This window comes from Homalodisca vitripennis, chromosome 8 (genome assembly GCF_021130785.1).
Source record: "Homalodisca vitripennis isolate AUS2020 chromosome 8, UT_GWSS_2.1, whole genome shotgun sequence".
NCBI lineage: Eukaryota > Metazoa > Arthropoda > Insecta > Hemiptera > Cicadellidae > Homalodisca > Homalodisca vitripennis.
Genome location: NC_060214.1, coordinates 110204642 through 110219585, shown reverse-complemented (window position 1 = coordinate 110219585; position 14944 = coordinate 110204642). Strand labels below are relative to the sequence as shown.

The window sequence follows — 14944 nt, the reverse complement described above, 5'->3', positions numbered from 1 at the left end:
TATAAAATAAAGAATGGATTGGTATTCTCATTTCCATTGGTACTGAAAATTGAAGAAATTTTTGCCCTCAAATTGTCCGAAATAAATTTTCTATATGGTAGTCCATTTAATTACTAGATTAAACTGCATATTCCATTTGTTTAATCAGACAGAGCATTTATTTTATGGGATATTGATTAATTTACAACTTAAGAATGTTTAAAACCAACAAACCTATGAAATTACATTTAACAACATAATCATAACAGGAATTATTTCTGTTGCTTATGTTCAGATGAAATTCCCTATTTAAAAAAAAAAAAAATAAAAAATAGGTTTTCCCCCTGATATATAATTTGCAAAATGTATTCATCGTACAACATATCCGATTATTGGTTTTAATGAGTGATTTTTATTGGTAGTGATGAAGGAACAAGTTTATTATGAACTATTACAGTACAACCCCGATAAGTCGGTCCCCGTTAACCCGGAAGTCCGGCTAACCCGGACCGATTTTCAATTAAAAAATAAAAAATCAGACAAACATTTCAATAATAAAAACGTAAATTTTTGAGTTGTAAAGTATCCGTGAATCAATGTTGCATCAGTATTTGATGGGACTGTACGACAGTGAGCGTGTGACTCATGGCACACAGCGGCTGAGTGACGGTCATTGTCCCGGATTCTCAGAAACAATCCCGTATTTCCCCAAATCCTCTCCCAGGCTACCGCCACGCCTGGCCACTCAGTACCGTTCCTACCTCGCTCCGCTCGCTTGTGCCCGTGTTGTGTGTGTAGTGTACTGTATTGTACACTACCGGCAGGCAGAAACATCGCCGGCTGAATTGCTCATGTTGAAGAGACTGCGGGATCGCACAGCACGCAAGCGGCAGACGACATTGGCACAACCAAAGCTGACTGAATTTTTTACCAGGAAATGAACAGTTATAAATGTACTGTAAGGATTAATAATAATTAAATGTGCATATGTTTGACGTTTTTACAATTATAATAGAGTTTATCTGTAAGTATACCGTATTTTATTATTTTTTACCTAATTCTCCGGCTAACCCGGATTTTCGTTATCCTGGATTGGCCGCGGTCCCGATTAATCCGACTTATCGAGGTTCCACTGTATTTAATCTAACAGTTGCTAGAAGCACGACAATTACATGTCTTGATATATGTAGGCAAATAGAGGGGTAAAAAGATCTGATCAATAAGATGATGTTAAAACAGCCTACTTGGAAACACAAAACACTGTTAAAAAGATTTATTTAAAAAAATAGAACATTTAGATTGAATACTCACCCTCTCATTGGTCCACCTCCCCTACCACCGCCTCTGCCACCACCCCCTCGGCCACCGAAACTACCGCCGCCGCCTCCATATCCGCCGCCGCCACGACCTCCACCTCCTCGACCTCTGTCCATGCCACCGCCACCACCTCCTCTACGACCACCTAAAAACAGAATCACATTGATAAAAAATCTTCCACATCTTCAATATTTTTAGTTGACACTAAATCTACTCAAAATTTTTAGTTTTGAATGATTTTTTCACATTTGCCCCGTCCATTGTTACGGTTCAAAATGTTTTCTGCTAACAACAGAGTCTTTTTTTTACCAAATTAATGAAATCTACCTAGTGGTACATTACAGTAACGTTTATCCAAGTCTTGCATATTTGTGATTCTATCTGATGTATGATACAGTTTACGAATTTTTAGTCACTGGTATCAAAATGTTTTTTTTGAACTACACACTTCATCAAAACAAGATGTTCTCATTCCCTTTACCCGCAAGGCATTTGGTATTTGACATGAGTGATTTCTAACCACTCCGTAACTATTCCATTTTATCCTTTACATATGCATAAAAAAGATATCTCAGTGTTGAATAAATGACACTGTATTGGGTTTAGATAAAAATTAATTAATATGAAAACATTTTATGGGTTTTTCCACCTACAAAAATAATTCTTCTAAGATTAAAATCATACCATCTCCACCGTTGCCGCCGCCTCCGCCACCACCGGGCCTATCAGTGTGACAGCGATTGCATGATTGTCTCCATGCAAAGTTGGTATTACTGCAGTCAGGGTTCGGGCACTTCCAGTCTCCTTCTCGGCTCCCGAAGCCTACCAACACAAAGTTAGGTCAAAACACAATCTATACATTAAACTGAAATGTCTCCAATCAAAATTTGCATGTGTTTAACCCTTTGGGCGCTAATACCTGGTTGATCGAACCACCAAGTTAAGGATAAAACATCATTGATCAGCTGTTTACAAAAACAAATTAATTATAACTTATTTTACAAGCTTTTAAAGGGACTGGACTGGTTTTCTTTTGAAGTAAGTGTTAATCTTAAAGTTGGTATCACTTTGATCTTGACACAGCTGTTTTGTTTTTCTCTTTTAATACATTGGGCATATTATAATTATTTCTTGCCAATTTATATTTTAAAAAAATGTTCTGTAATTTCGTATAAATATAAGATGTAACCACTTTATGCATTTAAAATATTTCTAATACATAAAATGGTTTCTTTTCTACAGTTTTTGGACATAAAACGCTTATTTTACAAAAATTATTTTTCATAGTAGTTACCAAATACATGATCAAAAGTATATACATAATGCACTTTTAATCTATGCTCATCAATAGCCAATCTAAAAAAGCTCCTGAAAATGAATCATTTAATTTATAAAAACTAGGGGCAGTATAGAGCTAAACATTAAGCATTGTAAAAGTGTAAAAAAAGGCCTTGACAGTTTAGGTTAGTATCAGCCTCGCACTGATGTCCAAAGGGTCTTCTGATTAAGTGCACTAAATAACTCACCCATAATCTTGCGATTTAAAATTACTTCCTTTCTTGTACGAATAATGACTTTGCTTTTGTTAGAAAACTACAATGTTTATTTATGCTTATGTCACAAATTTACTCATTAGGAAGAAGTTAATATTTCAATGACTCATTATTTACATAAAGATAGTATATATTTACAGTTTGTCACCGGGTAAATAAACTGAACGAAATGGATTAAATAAACTAAGATAGAAGTTACTCTACTAGCTTACTAAGTTGACTGAAAACAGCTGTGATCTGGTAATCCAAATCATTTCTTAGTAAAAATAATGTTAAATGATATGGTAAAAAAAGTAATGTACATAAATCAACATCTTTAAAAGGCAATATTTCATGAATTAAACTAGGAAATGTATGTATAGGCTGAAGAATTACATTTTACAAAAACACTTTCCAATTTGTATCTTAAGTGATTAGCAGCATAAGCAATTTTAGTGATCAGTAATTTGTGTACCATTGCCTATAAAGTCGTTAACTAATGACATGGCGAATCTTTGCAGATTTAATTGCCGAATTGCATAAATCGATTCTCAAATTTGAATCTTTGTTGAAGAATTGATGGATTCGAGATTTGGCTTCGAAACATCACTAGTTATAATCATTATGCCATAAAAACTGATATTTTAGACAGAAAATTTCAGTGGCTTCCGTGACACGTCATTAAAAAATCAGTGACTTTTGTTAATCAGTAGACACCCTTAAAGCATTATTTACCAACTGAAAATCAGAACTTAGGTTTCTTGGTATGTAAACTGATTTTTCAATTAAAAAATATCACATGTTTAAATGGTTGATAACAGCTTACCCCCGCCACCGCCGCCTCCACCACCACCGCCTCCACGATCTCCTCTGTCACCTCCATCTCTGAAGCCACCGCCTCTACCTCCCCCTCTCCCGCCCCGTCCACCAGGTCCTCCTCCTCCTCCACCACCGCCGCCGCCACCACCACCACCACCTCCTCCTCCTCTGCCTCCTCCACGGCCTCCCATCCAATTGTCCCTCTTGGTAGCCATTTGGACTTTAATTGTGCTTCCATTGAACTCCTTCCCTGAAAAATCAGTCAACACATATGTAGCATTAAAAAATATATGTATTCCTGTTACAGACAACATCTGAATTTATTTTCACGTGGAAACTCACATGAACTCAAAATTATAAACATCCAGTACTAACATACATACATATATGTATATATCTCCAAGCTGAATGTACTGAATTTTGTTTTAACTATTATGAAAACAATGGGTTTAAGAATTAAAATATGACCATATCATGATTTGTATTAAATTTAAATAACTTAAAACAAAAAACAAGAGTTTGAAAAATTGTCTGGATTTCAATTAACCCTTTGCACGCCAACGTACCTATATTACGGCCGTCGGCTACTCAACTGAAAATCGCCAACGGCCGTAATATAGGTACGTCACGTTTTTCGCCTGTAATTTTCTTATAATTCATCTGATTGCCGCAAAATTTTGACTAATCGATGGTCGATTAGTTGCTTTGAAACCACAAAGTTGTTTATTCCTTTATGGACTGTTTGTTTGGTCGTATTTGAGCTTCGCAGCTGTTGGATTGTTTGGTCGAGAGTGAGGTTACGTTCGTGTTGCTGTGCGTTGTTTACGTTTGTATTTCTCTCATTACTATTGTTGCTAGGGCATTTTTATTATGCCCCTTTTATTAGATTTATTGGTACTTTGGAATTATACCGACCACACCCAGACATGAATCGTTATTTGACATTTAGCTTCTACTGATAACTAGATTAGCATAGAACAATATTTCGTCAGTATAAAACAGGAATTGTCTTATCGCAAACCCCTCCCCATCCTCAGACGTGATTGCATAGTCTCGCCACCCGTTCAGCTGGTGCGTCGCTTTGTTGTACTTCCGTGTTTTACCCCAACATTTCTCCAAACACAAAAATTCAACAAATCAAACAAAAACTCTTTATTAAAAAAAAAAACGCACAAAACTTTTTTTTTCTAGATCACACTCCGCTACCCAAAATGCGAGTGCCTCCGATCGAAGGTGCTGCCGAAGCCCGCGCTGATGTCAACGAAAGAAAAACATCCCTTGAGATAGTACCTATCAGTAAAATATCAAATTCTAGAGGGGCTGATCAGAAATATAAATTGAATTGTAATGGAAAGGCAATTATGTACCGTGCAAAAAACTTATATAATCATGTCGCGCGGCCTGCCGTAATCGTGATCCTCGAGAAAAATAAGATAACAGCGACAATACCGATCACAATACCTGGAAATGCTTGTTGATTGATGGAATGTTAGTTCTGTTACTCAACTACATCGTTTTATAACGTTCTAAGTTTATTGAAAAAAGTTTAAGCGTTGGGGGCATATAACGGAATCTGACCCCATTAACAATTGATAATCGTTGTAAGTTTGAAATTTTGTAATTAAAGAGTTGTTTTTTCGTTGTATCATGTTTGTTTCTATAAATTGATATTTTTGTGTTCTTCATACTGGTGTGGTCGGTATAATCCCAAGTACCGATTTATTTTAGTATAGTGTCAAATATTGATTTGTGAATATAGTATAACATTACATACAACGTTCATGCAACTTACAAAAACTGTGCCCGTATCACATTTAGTGAAAAAAATCACAACTGGACTTCTATTTAAGATAGGCTTTTGAAATTTTGTAATTAGGTTAAGGGGTAGATATAGTTGACTAGGATATAACAGGAAATCAGCAAAAATATTTTTTAATACCACTTGTTTGTGCTAAAAAAAAACTTTTTTGAAAATAGTTTTTTTTTCCTAATCTTTTCATTTTTTTTATAAGTTTAAATTACTTTTATGCAACTAAAATTTACCAACTGAACACGGGCTTTTCATAAGCAAAATAATGGTAAAGAAATCATCAATATCTGTTCAAAAATAAAAAAGTTATGATACATTTTGTGAAAGCTTGCAAAACTGCTGAAAATGCCCTTGGCGTTTCTGGGTAGTACTTTTGGAAAATAGGCTGGCGTGCAAAGGGTTAACCAAAATCACATACAAGCACGGACCATCACTTACCATCAAACCAATCGATGGCGGATTTGGCAGCATTTGCATCATCATAGGTAACAGTGGCCTCACCCTTGGGCCTACCTGTTGCTTTGTCGTTGTACATCCAAATCTTGGGCTTGCCAGTGCGCTTGTCAGTCTGCAATAGAACAACAACTGTGAGACAGGAATACTTTGAATGAGACCGAATTGTGATATTATGTCAATCATTGATAATTTCTTTGGGCTTTCAGTGTACGTGCAAATAAAAACTATTTTTTTCAAAAATATATCCACATTAGAATGCACCATTCGTGAACTTAATGGCGACAACCTAACTTTAGATAACACATTCACTGCGGGTGACGAGCATGCTCGTCATGCGAAAATGGCGTGCCGGGTGGTGGACAAGCGAGCTCGGCATACGGCAGCTGCTTTCATATTGCCTCAGTGTGAGCTGAGCAGTTGCCCGGGAAGGCTGTAACACTCATAGCGAGGTGTGCCTGTTTCGGTGAGTCAGTTGGTGCGATTTGTCGCCGGTTCGCAATTTTCGTTTGTTGTGTATGCTTTGCGATATTGTGTGAGTGGATTATAGTGTCTGTTGACTGTATAAGTGTATGTACTCATAATGGAGGAAGACGATAATTTTTCATCTGATGAAGACAATGAATCGAGTTCGAACAGTTCTAGGGACGGTGAAGGTGTCCCCCACCCCACCCCAATACGTGTAATTGATGTACTATCTATGTGTCATTCATGTACTATATACGTGTAATTCGCGAGTGTTTGTGCCGAAACCTAGTGCGCTGCGAGCACATACAACACGGTGAAACGGCACCCGGTGCGGATGACGAGCAGACTAGGCACGGACATGATGTCACCAGTTCCGGCCAACAAAGCTTCCGGGATACCTTGGACAACCATTTCGGCTATCCTGACTCAGTTTTGGGTAAATAAAAAAAATCCTGCATTTTCTGTCGCCAGTAATTTTGTCATCTGCAGTGAAATGTGTTAACACCCTAATCTTTGTAAAAAATGAAATGCTGTTAGCGGGTAAGAATATCTCTTAATAAAGCAAAGCATTTCATGATAGTATTGTACTGGAAACAGCAATGAAATTATCAAAGTTTTAACTACAGCCAGTGCCAGTAGTAAATACAAACCATTTAGTTTATTCTAGATATTTATTTAACTTTTCTATAAAAAAAGACGGTTTGTTGAAGCTAACCAAACAGTGCAAAGAAGTTTCTTTTCAAATAGTTATGTACTCAGAAATGTCTTCTTCACATAGTGACTGACAGCTGCAGTAAGATTAATTTTGGATCTAAACATCTGATTTCTCACTGGATTACGTTTTTACGCATTTTCAAAATAACCGAGATAAAATTTTACTGTATATAGCATACAATAGGAGCTTTTGTCGCCATGAATATTTTCAGTGGACGATACAATACCACTCACCTTGATGATACCAATGGAGCCGAAATGTTGCTGAATCATATCTTCAGACGTGTTCTGAGACATGCCGGAGACAAAGACAGTATCTTCCTGCACTATGAAGTCGTCACCACCCCGGCCGCCTCCGAAGCCACCACCGCCTCCTATAACCAAACAAATGTAACATGTTGAAAAAAAGAAAAAACCAACTACTAGAAAGTACTAGACCAATATTTGCAATAAAAAAAAAAAAAAAACAAATTCCCTACACATTACGAGGGAAAAACTAAAAATTTCTTTTTCACATACACAACTCTTTCTTGAAGCTCAATAAGCACCCCTGCTTAATAGATAACATAATTTTTTTTTTTAATTCTCTACCGAAAAGAAACCATTAATAAAGTTCTTTGTTTCAATTTCTAATGAAACCTATTATTACAAGAATATTTTTAATTAAATCTGCAATTAAAGCTTTCCTGAACTCTGCTTGTTCTATTCTCATAGTTATTAAGCAAACTTACCAAATTCACCATCATATTTTGGTACAACCTAGCTTCTAGCAAAGCTACATTTATTGATTTCGTAATGAATCATCAAGAATCTAGCAAAAACTTGCAAAATTCACAGAGTACAAGTTCATGAGGGAGTAAAAGAATCAAAATCGATGAACTCTCTACTAAAAATGTTGAAAATTCCAATTTTCCACCTTTATGAGACCAGATTGTACACACACAAAGGCTATCCACCTGTCAGTACATATTAAACAATAAAAGGGTACTTCAGACGTATTTAAATTGAGCCTGTATGTTTCATGAATTTTCATACAATATATCAATTAACCTCTTTTATGTTGAAAACAAGGAGTCAATGATTCAAACACATTATTATATAATTGAAATGAAGCAAAGGATGAGCAAATTTATGTGCTCATAGACACACTGACAGATGAAAAGTATATTGAACGGCTTTACAGCATCTTTGCTATTTAACTAAAAGTCATGACCACTTCATTGGACATTATTAAAATTCTCTCCCTTGCCCCCCAAAATCTATTTAATATTTGTTAACACCCAACGTAAATTAAGCAAAATTAAACTTAGCCTACAGTAAAAAATCTAACAAGACTTTATTATTTACATAGATATAAACTAAATACACTAGGTACTACGAATGGAAGACTTCCCCTATTAACTATTTCATATCTTCATATTATTAGTTTGCTTCTTTAGAGAATATCACAGCCCAAAACCACCACATTTTTCCAAAACTTATCTGACGACGACCAACCACTTTGAATAATCACTTAATTACTTTGCTTAGTCTAATTTGTGGCAGATTTAAGTTCATTTATTCCCTTGTATCATACATATTATGTACTGCAGCTCTATTTAAAAAAGCACTCACTTTTTTTTAACAAAAACTAGATTAGAATAGTGATATATAATGGTGGTAATATTAAAATATTTAATTGATTAAAGCTGGCTCTACATGGATCTTGATTTTTAAGACCACTAATCAATCTCATAGCCTTCTTTTGCCAAATAAACTCTCAGCAACACCTGCTCCACCCCATAGCCTAATTCCATACGCCAACAATGAATGAAAAAAAGCATAGTATGATGTTATCAATAAGTCTTGGTTAACACGTTTTGAGTTTACTGAGCAGATAGTTAACCTTGGGAGTCTTTTACAAAGATTTTCAGTATGGTCACTCCATTTCAATCTACCAAGTGAATAAATACCAAATAACTTAACAGATTTATTTTCTTTACTAATATTCAAATTACTTCTTAAGCTAAAAAATATTGTTTCAGTCTTATCCCTCATTGACAGTTAATCTATTTGCATCAAACCATGATTGAGCTGGGTTAAGAGTATTTTTTTAGAAAGTGATTTTTTAGTGTTACATTTTTGTGTGAACTGATAAAGCTTGTATCATTAGCATATAAAATACATGTTGACATAACGTTACTACTAAAGTCATTAACATAAACTAAGAATGAAAAAGGTCTAATGACCAATCCCTGAGGTATACCTACACCGTTAAGTTTAATTTTGTATACAAAATATCATGTGATAAGCTGCCATATGCTTTACATAAATCAACAAACTTCATTCCAGTGGTTACACCTTTTCCAAAATTATTTAGAATAATGGAAATAAAAGAATATAAAGCTAATGTTGTAGAATAATTCATTCTAAAACCATACTGATGCTGATACAAGATTGTAGATTTTTCTTAAGACTGGAACTAAACTTATTGGACAGAAATTTTCAGGGCTATACATTTCTTAAATACAGGTGTTGCTACAGACATTTTAAGACTTATTTGGAAACAGACATTGAATTTAAAAATTCTGTACCTCATTTTTTTTTTTTTTTTTTTTAATCTTATTTCATGTAATTAATTCTTTTTGGCACTCTACTAACTCCTCCTCCCTTTGCAGAACTAACATCTTTACGCAGGAATTTTCTGTTTCCAACTTTTTTTATTTTTTGATTTGCTTCCTTCAGATCCTTATTTGGTGTTTGGATTTCCTCAATCTGGATTACCATAATGATATACACCTCAACATTTACCATCCTTCTACGTCCTTACTGTGATGATGTTTTGAGACCAACTAAATCACTGCATGTTATTTAATCTTTGCTTGCACACTCGTCTCATCTTAAATTACATTCCAAAACCAATGTTCACATACCATAATCTAAAATATACATATAATTTCATAAGCCGAAGTTGTGATGGACCGTGTTCTCTTATTTTGTACCTTAAACCTTTTTCCATATTCTCAGTATACATTGCAGCAAAAGCAAATATATTCTATGCTATCCCATTTCATGTTTTTGGCTTAGTTTTAAAATGCAGTAATATTGCCTTGGCATTTATATAAACAACGTGAATTGTAGTCTTTTTTAGGTATTATCTTTTAAGGATACACCAAACACTAAAAAATGAAAATGGGCTTGTAAACTGAATCCTTTTCTTTTCATTAAATTATCGGTTTTGGAAACAGACTTGTTTCGTTGGTTCTCTATTCCTAATTGAATCGACAAACATAACTAACTCTTTATAGTAGGATATGTATAATAAAAATTTTTCCCATGCACTATCTATGATAAGCATTTGGTTTCAGCATTAGAATAAAACATGAATGCACGATGAAAACGAACAAATATAATATCACTAGTTTATAATAAATTAATTTTTTTCGCACTATGAATGAGATAACGAGTTAAATCAGGAAACGAGCGCCAAAAAATCTAACACTATTATGTGATGATCAAATTTTACCTGCGTAACTTAAAAAAAGAACTGCATCTTCCGAACCAATCAATCGATTGTAACCAACACAAATTTAAGAAAAAGCTTCAAATAAGCTGGGAAAATACCTTTCATTTATTAATCATACTTTGACCTAACTGATTTATTAGCTGTATTTGTTACCTTACATGCTCACTCTGTGTTTTAATCTCTTAAACTTACAAGTAGCAATTGAACAAAGCAGTGTCTGAGCGTGCATCCTTAAAGCGTTCATTTAGCACGGCTACGATCCATTGTTCGTACATTACCAGTCTTGTGATACAGTGTTAGATAATTTCAATAATAAACCAATTTGGGTAGCCTTAGTGTTTAGGCACTCCCAGCCGTAAACCATACTTAGATGCTTCAACACAATAAGTTTGGGGAGCTAAGTGCTTATGTATTTTATGTCTGCAGATTATTTTTTATCTCGTTGACCTGGACCATAGTATCATGTACACAGTAGATATGACACCAATGATATGCTTAATAACTAATTGTTCTTATTTTCTAGTTCAAGCAATGACGTGTCAACTATAATCTTAATAGTAACTTTGTAGTAAGTATATTACTCTAGTGGCTAAAGATAACTGTTGGCCACTTAAATCTTCAGCTAGAAATACCAACAAAGAAGTCTCCCATTCATAGAGTTTACATTTACCAACGAATAACAACTAAAACCAAAAGTACAGAAATAAGCACCAGACATTTCTGCTGGTGCATTTACCTTTGTTAAAACCACCCCTGGATCCACTGCTAAAACAGAATACAAATGTATCAGTGGACGCATGAACCGGAAGACCAGGCTTGTAGCAGACTGCGTAGAGCTGCATTCCATCTTCACAACCAATCTAGACTAGCCCACCCTAAATCCCATCACCCTAAGTCCCGACCAACTTCAAAGTGTACCAAAAATTATTAAAAAAACTTTAAATCCTATATTTTATACCTTTTAATGATTTTTTTATACCACAAATTACCTCCCTTATGGCACAAAACTCAAATGTTCGTCCTCTTATTAAACCACTAAATTACAGTTACCTTGTTACAAATATGAACACAAAAAATTTGTCTGACCCCATAAAGTTAATAACTGTACCAAACTCTTCAGTAAAGTTCACCTTTTTAAAATTTTACCACATCTAAACCTTTCAACTTCATATAGTTTTTAAATTTAACAAGAAAACATACCCATTATCAGGGACATTGCCTAATCCTTCTTACCATTGATCTACAATGTATGATACCAGAAAAATTCTTAAACCCTTGTACCTGTATAAACACTTCAAAAACAGCACATATTACTCAATTTTACGAGTTAATAAAATATCAAATTCAACCAATCAATATAGTGCAGAAAGTGAAATGCAAATGGTCTACAAATTAAATACACTATTCTATCCAATTGCGGTGTGCGAACAAACAAAAAATGTATTTATACCAACGATTTGGTTAATTTTTGGAGAGAACAAATTATTATTTAGTTGAACTGGGAAGAAAGCTGTACTTTATCCTTAAAATCAATTTATTTAATGACAGTTATATTGCTTAAATTTATAAGTTATTTTGAGCAAAAATCTTCACAATACAAAAGTATATCTTGTAAATGGGAGAAATATTATATTACCAATTTGATGAGGTAATTGTTTAATGGGAGGATATTACGTACGAAATATAAGTTGAGAAGGTTACAAGTTGAATGTTTATTTTGTATTTTATTCTTACCATAATTATCCTTAATATATTCATCATTAAAATACAATTGATTATATAAGGAATATTTAACAAGATTGTTACATATGCTTTGATTTGCTGTCTCACTGAGATCGAAAAATGGACTGGTTTTATTGTGTATTGTAATTACTTTATACAGTTAATTGTATATCATAAACAAGTTCATTATATAGATAAATTGTATGTATTTTAATTTTTATTACTTTGGTATTAGTTAATAATTATTTTAATTTTATATGCAAATACTTTTTTTTATTTTGTTATACTTTGGACATTTACTTAAATTTTGTCAGTACTAATGATGTGTTGGTTTCTAATACTGTCTAATCAGATCGTCAGAAAACAATTAAACAACATGGAAGGTCCTTTGGAACACTAATTCTCAATTAATCAAAATATTGTTACCAGTTCTGGAATTTTCTAATTAAAATATGCAATTTGTACTTTCTACATGAAATCTCAACTCCGGTTTACCATTTCATATTCTATTATAGTATGGGAAATATACATAAATAATTTGCATCAAAATAAGATATTTATAACTGAGTTGACTTTATTACCTCACAGGTTTTTTGCCCTTGAGATATATAAGAAAAATTGAAATTATATTTATTTTATACATGAGAGAAAACTACTCAGAACTGAAACAATTTTTTGAACAAACTGAAAAATACAAAAACTTTGTAAATTACAAAAAAGCAACCAACACATCACTATAGTTCACACACCTAAAGTAAATGTTTTTAAAATGAAATCCATATGATTTAATACTACCAAAACTCACTATTCTATAATAATTGATCACAGTTTGGAGATAGAATAAAAACTGGAGTTCATACCAAGGCTATTATTGCAGCCTGTTTAATTCATATTAAACACTGATCAAACTCTTCAAATATAAAACTAGAGCTGAACATTATATATTATTATCAAAGATAATAAATAACACTGAATAACTTTTACAATAGCTTATAATTATCCCATCTCCAAAACGATCAATGATAAAAAATTGAATATAATAGATAAGTTTAAGATTTGAACTGGATACGATAAAAATAAAAGGAATTGGAAAAACCTGATCAGAACAACCATCTTAAAAAATAAAAAAATGTATGACAAGAATGACGTTTTTTTTTATTACATACTCACTAATAATTGAAAAATAAATATGAAACCATTTCCAAAACATAAAGAGATATCTAGATAACATTATTAACCCTTTCCAATCCTCTGTAGGGCCCTCTGATTTCCTGTGTATTTAGTTATTCCACCACTACATTGCAAACATGGTTTCTATTTTCTCAAACTATTGGCATTTTTAACCATAATGTTACGATTTTTATTTAATCACATAACATTTTATTTAATCCTTTGTCAACTTATGGTTTGCCGCTCTAAAATGTCAGACAATAGGACCTTGTATGTCACACATACATATCTTTGTAAATATGTAATATAGTTTAAATATAGACAAAGATTACAAATTAGTTTATTGTTGAAAGAGGAGAGAAGCAGTAGGTTGGCGAGTACATGTATTGCATTTTACATGCATTGAAATCAGATGTGAAGAAAATCAGTATGGGATTTTAATGGATTGAAAAGGGTTACGCCAATCTCACTACGATGCTGAATGAAGACACGAATTTGAAGAGATTTAGGTGAAAAGAAACCTTGTTTGTCAACTATCATGACAATCCATAACAACCTCCTAACTCTGCTAAATTCTGCAAATATCAACATTGTCCGTGGGGAAAAGGAATAAAGTAAAAAGAGAGTGTAACTATTACAGTTTGTTAACAAACTGGTGGTTTGCTCTGACAACTAAGTTAATATTTCACAAAACTGTAAGTACTCCACTAAATTCAATCGCAATAAGACATATTTTAATCAGACATGAAATAACAATATTTAATAAATGTATAGCCTAACCTGCAATTACGTGTCCTATAAGTAATTGAGTTAAAAGCCTGGACATATCTGAATCGAACAGTGACCTAACAGCTGACTGTGCAAAGATAGTTGAATAAACAATTAGTCAAAAGATAATTAAGAACAGATTTTCAAGGCCAGATTGACTTTTATCAGTTAAATTACATTACGTTTGAAGTAAAAGGACGTTACTAATTTAAAAGTACAAATAGGTACATCGGCAGTGTTGCAACGCAGAAGCGACCTTTAGGTCACACCATCCAACAACTGATAACTTGAGCCAACTTTTTTTATTGTCTCACCAACTTAATTTTTGCTATACATACAACAAGCAGAACCTCAACGACACACAATGAAGTTAGATAATGTCATTTTTGGACCACATCTCCCTAATACACCTTAGTACTCACTCGGTTTCGTTGTTAAAAATACCAAAACATTGAAGACTTTCAGGATGGCTTATAATAATAGTCTAGAAAATTAAGCGAACTCTCAGAAATAAATTAACATAATGCTTGAGTATTAAAGTTAGTTTAGCACTTTTCAAAAGCATGTTGTTGTTTGATGTACGAAGAAAAATATGTTGCAATTATTTTACCTTTTCTAAAAATCAATAGACTACCCTAAAATATATGATTACACAAATTGATTGCAGTCTTTGTAAAATAAATTAAG

General features: G+C 33.4%; 1 protein-coding gene across 3 annotated transcripts in view; it reads right to left on the bottom strand.

Annotated features, from left to right (window-relative positions):
- The window catches only part of LOC124367884 (RNA-binding protein cabeza-like), a 29191-nt gene that overhangs the window by 518 nt on the left and 13729 nt on the right, over positions 1-14944 (bottom strand). For all 3 annotated transcript variants that reach the window (XM_046825067.1, XM_046825068.1, XM_046825070.1), the window contains 5 exons: positions 7327-7466; positions 5896-6025; positions 3655-3897; positions 1981-2118; positions 1291-1441 (listed from right to left, as the gene is read on the bottom strand). In XM_046825067.1, coding sequence (XP_046681023.1) covers positions 1291-1441; positions 1981-2118; positions 3655-3897; positions 5896-6025; positions 7327-7466 — 802 coding nt within the window. The remainder of the gene's footprint in view (positions 1-1290; positions 1442-1980; positions 2119-3654; positions 3898-5895; positions 6026-7326; positions 7467-14944) is intronic.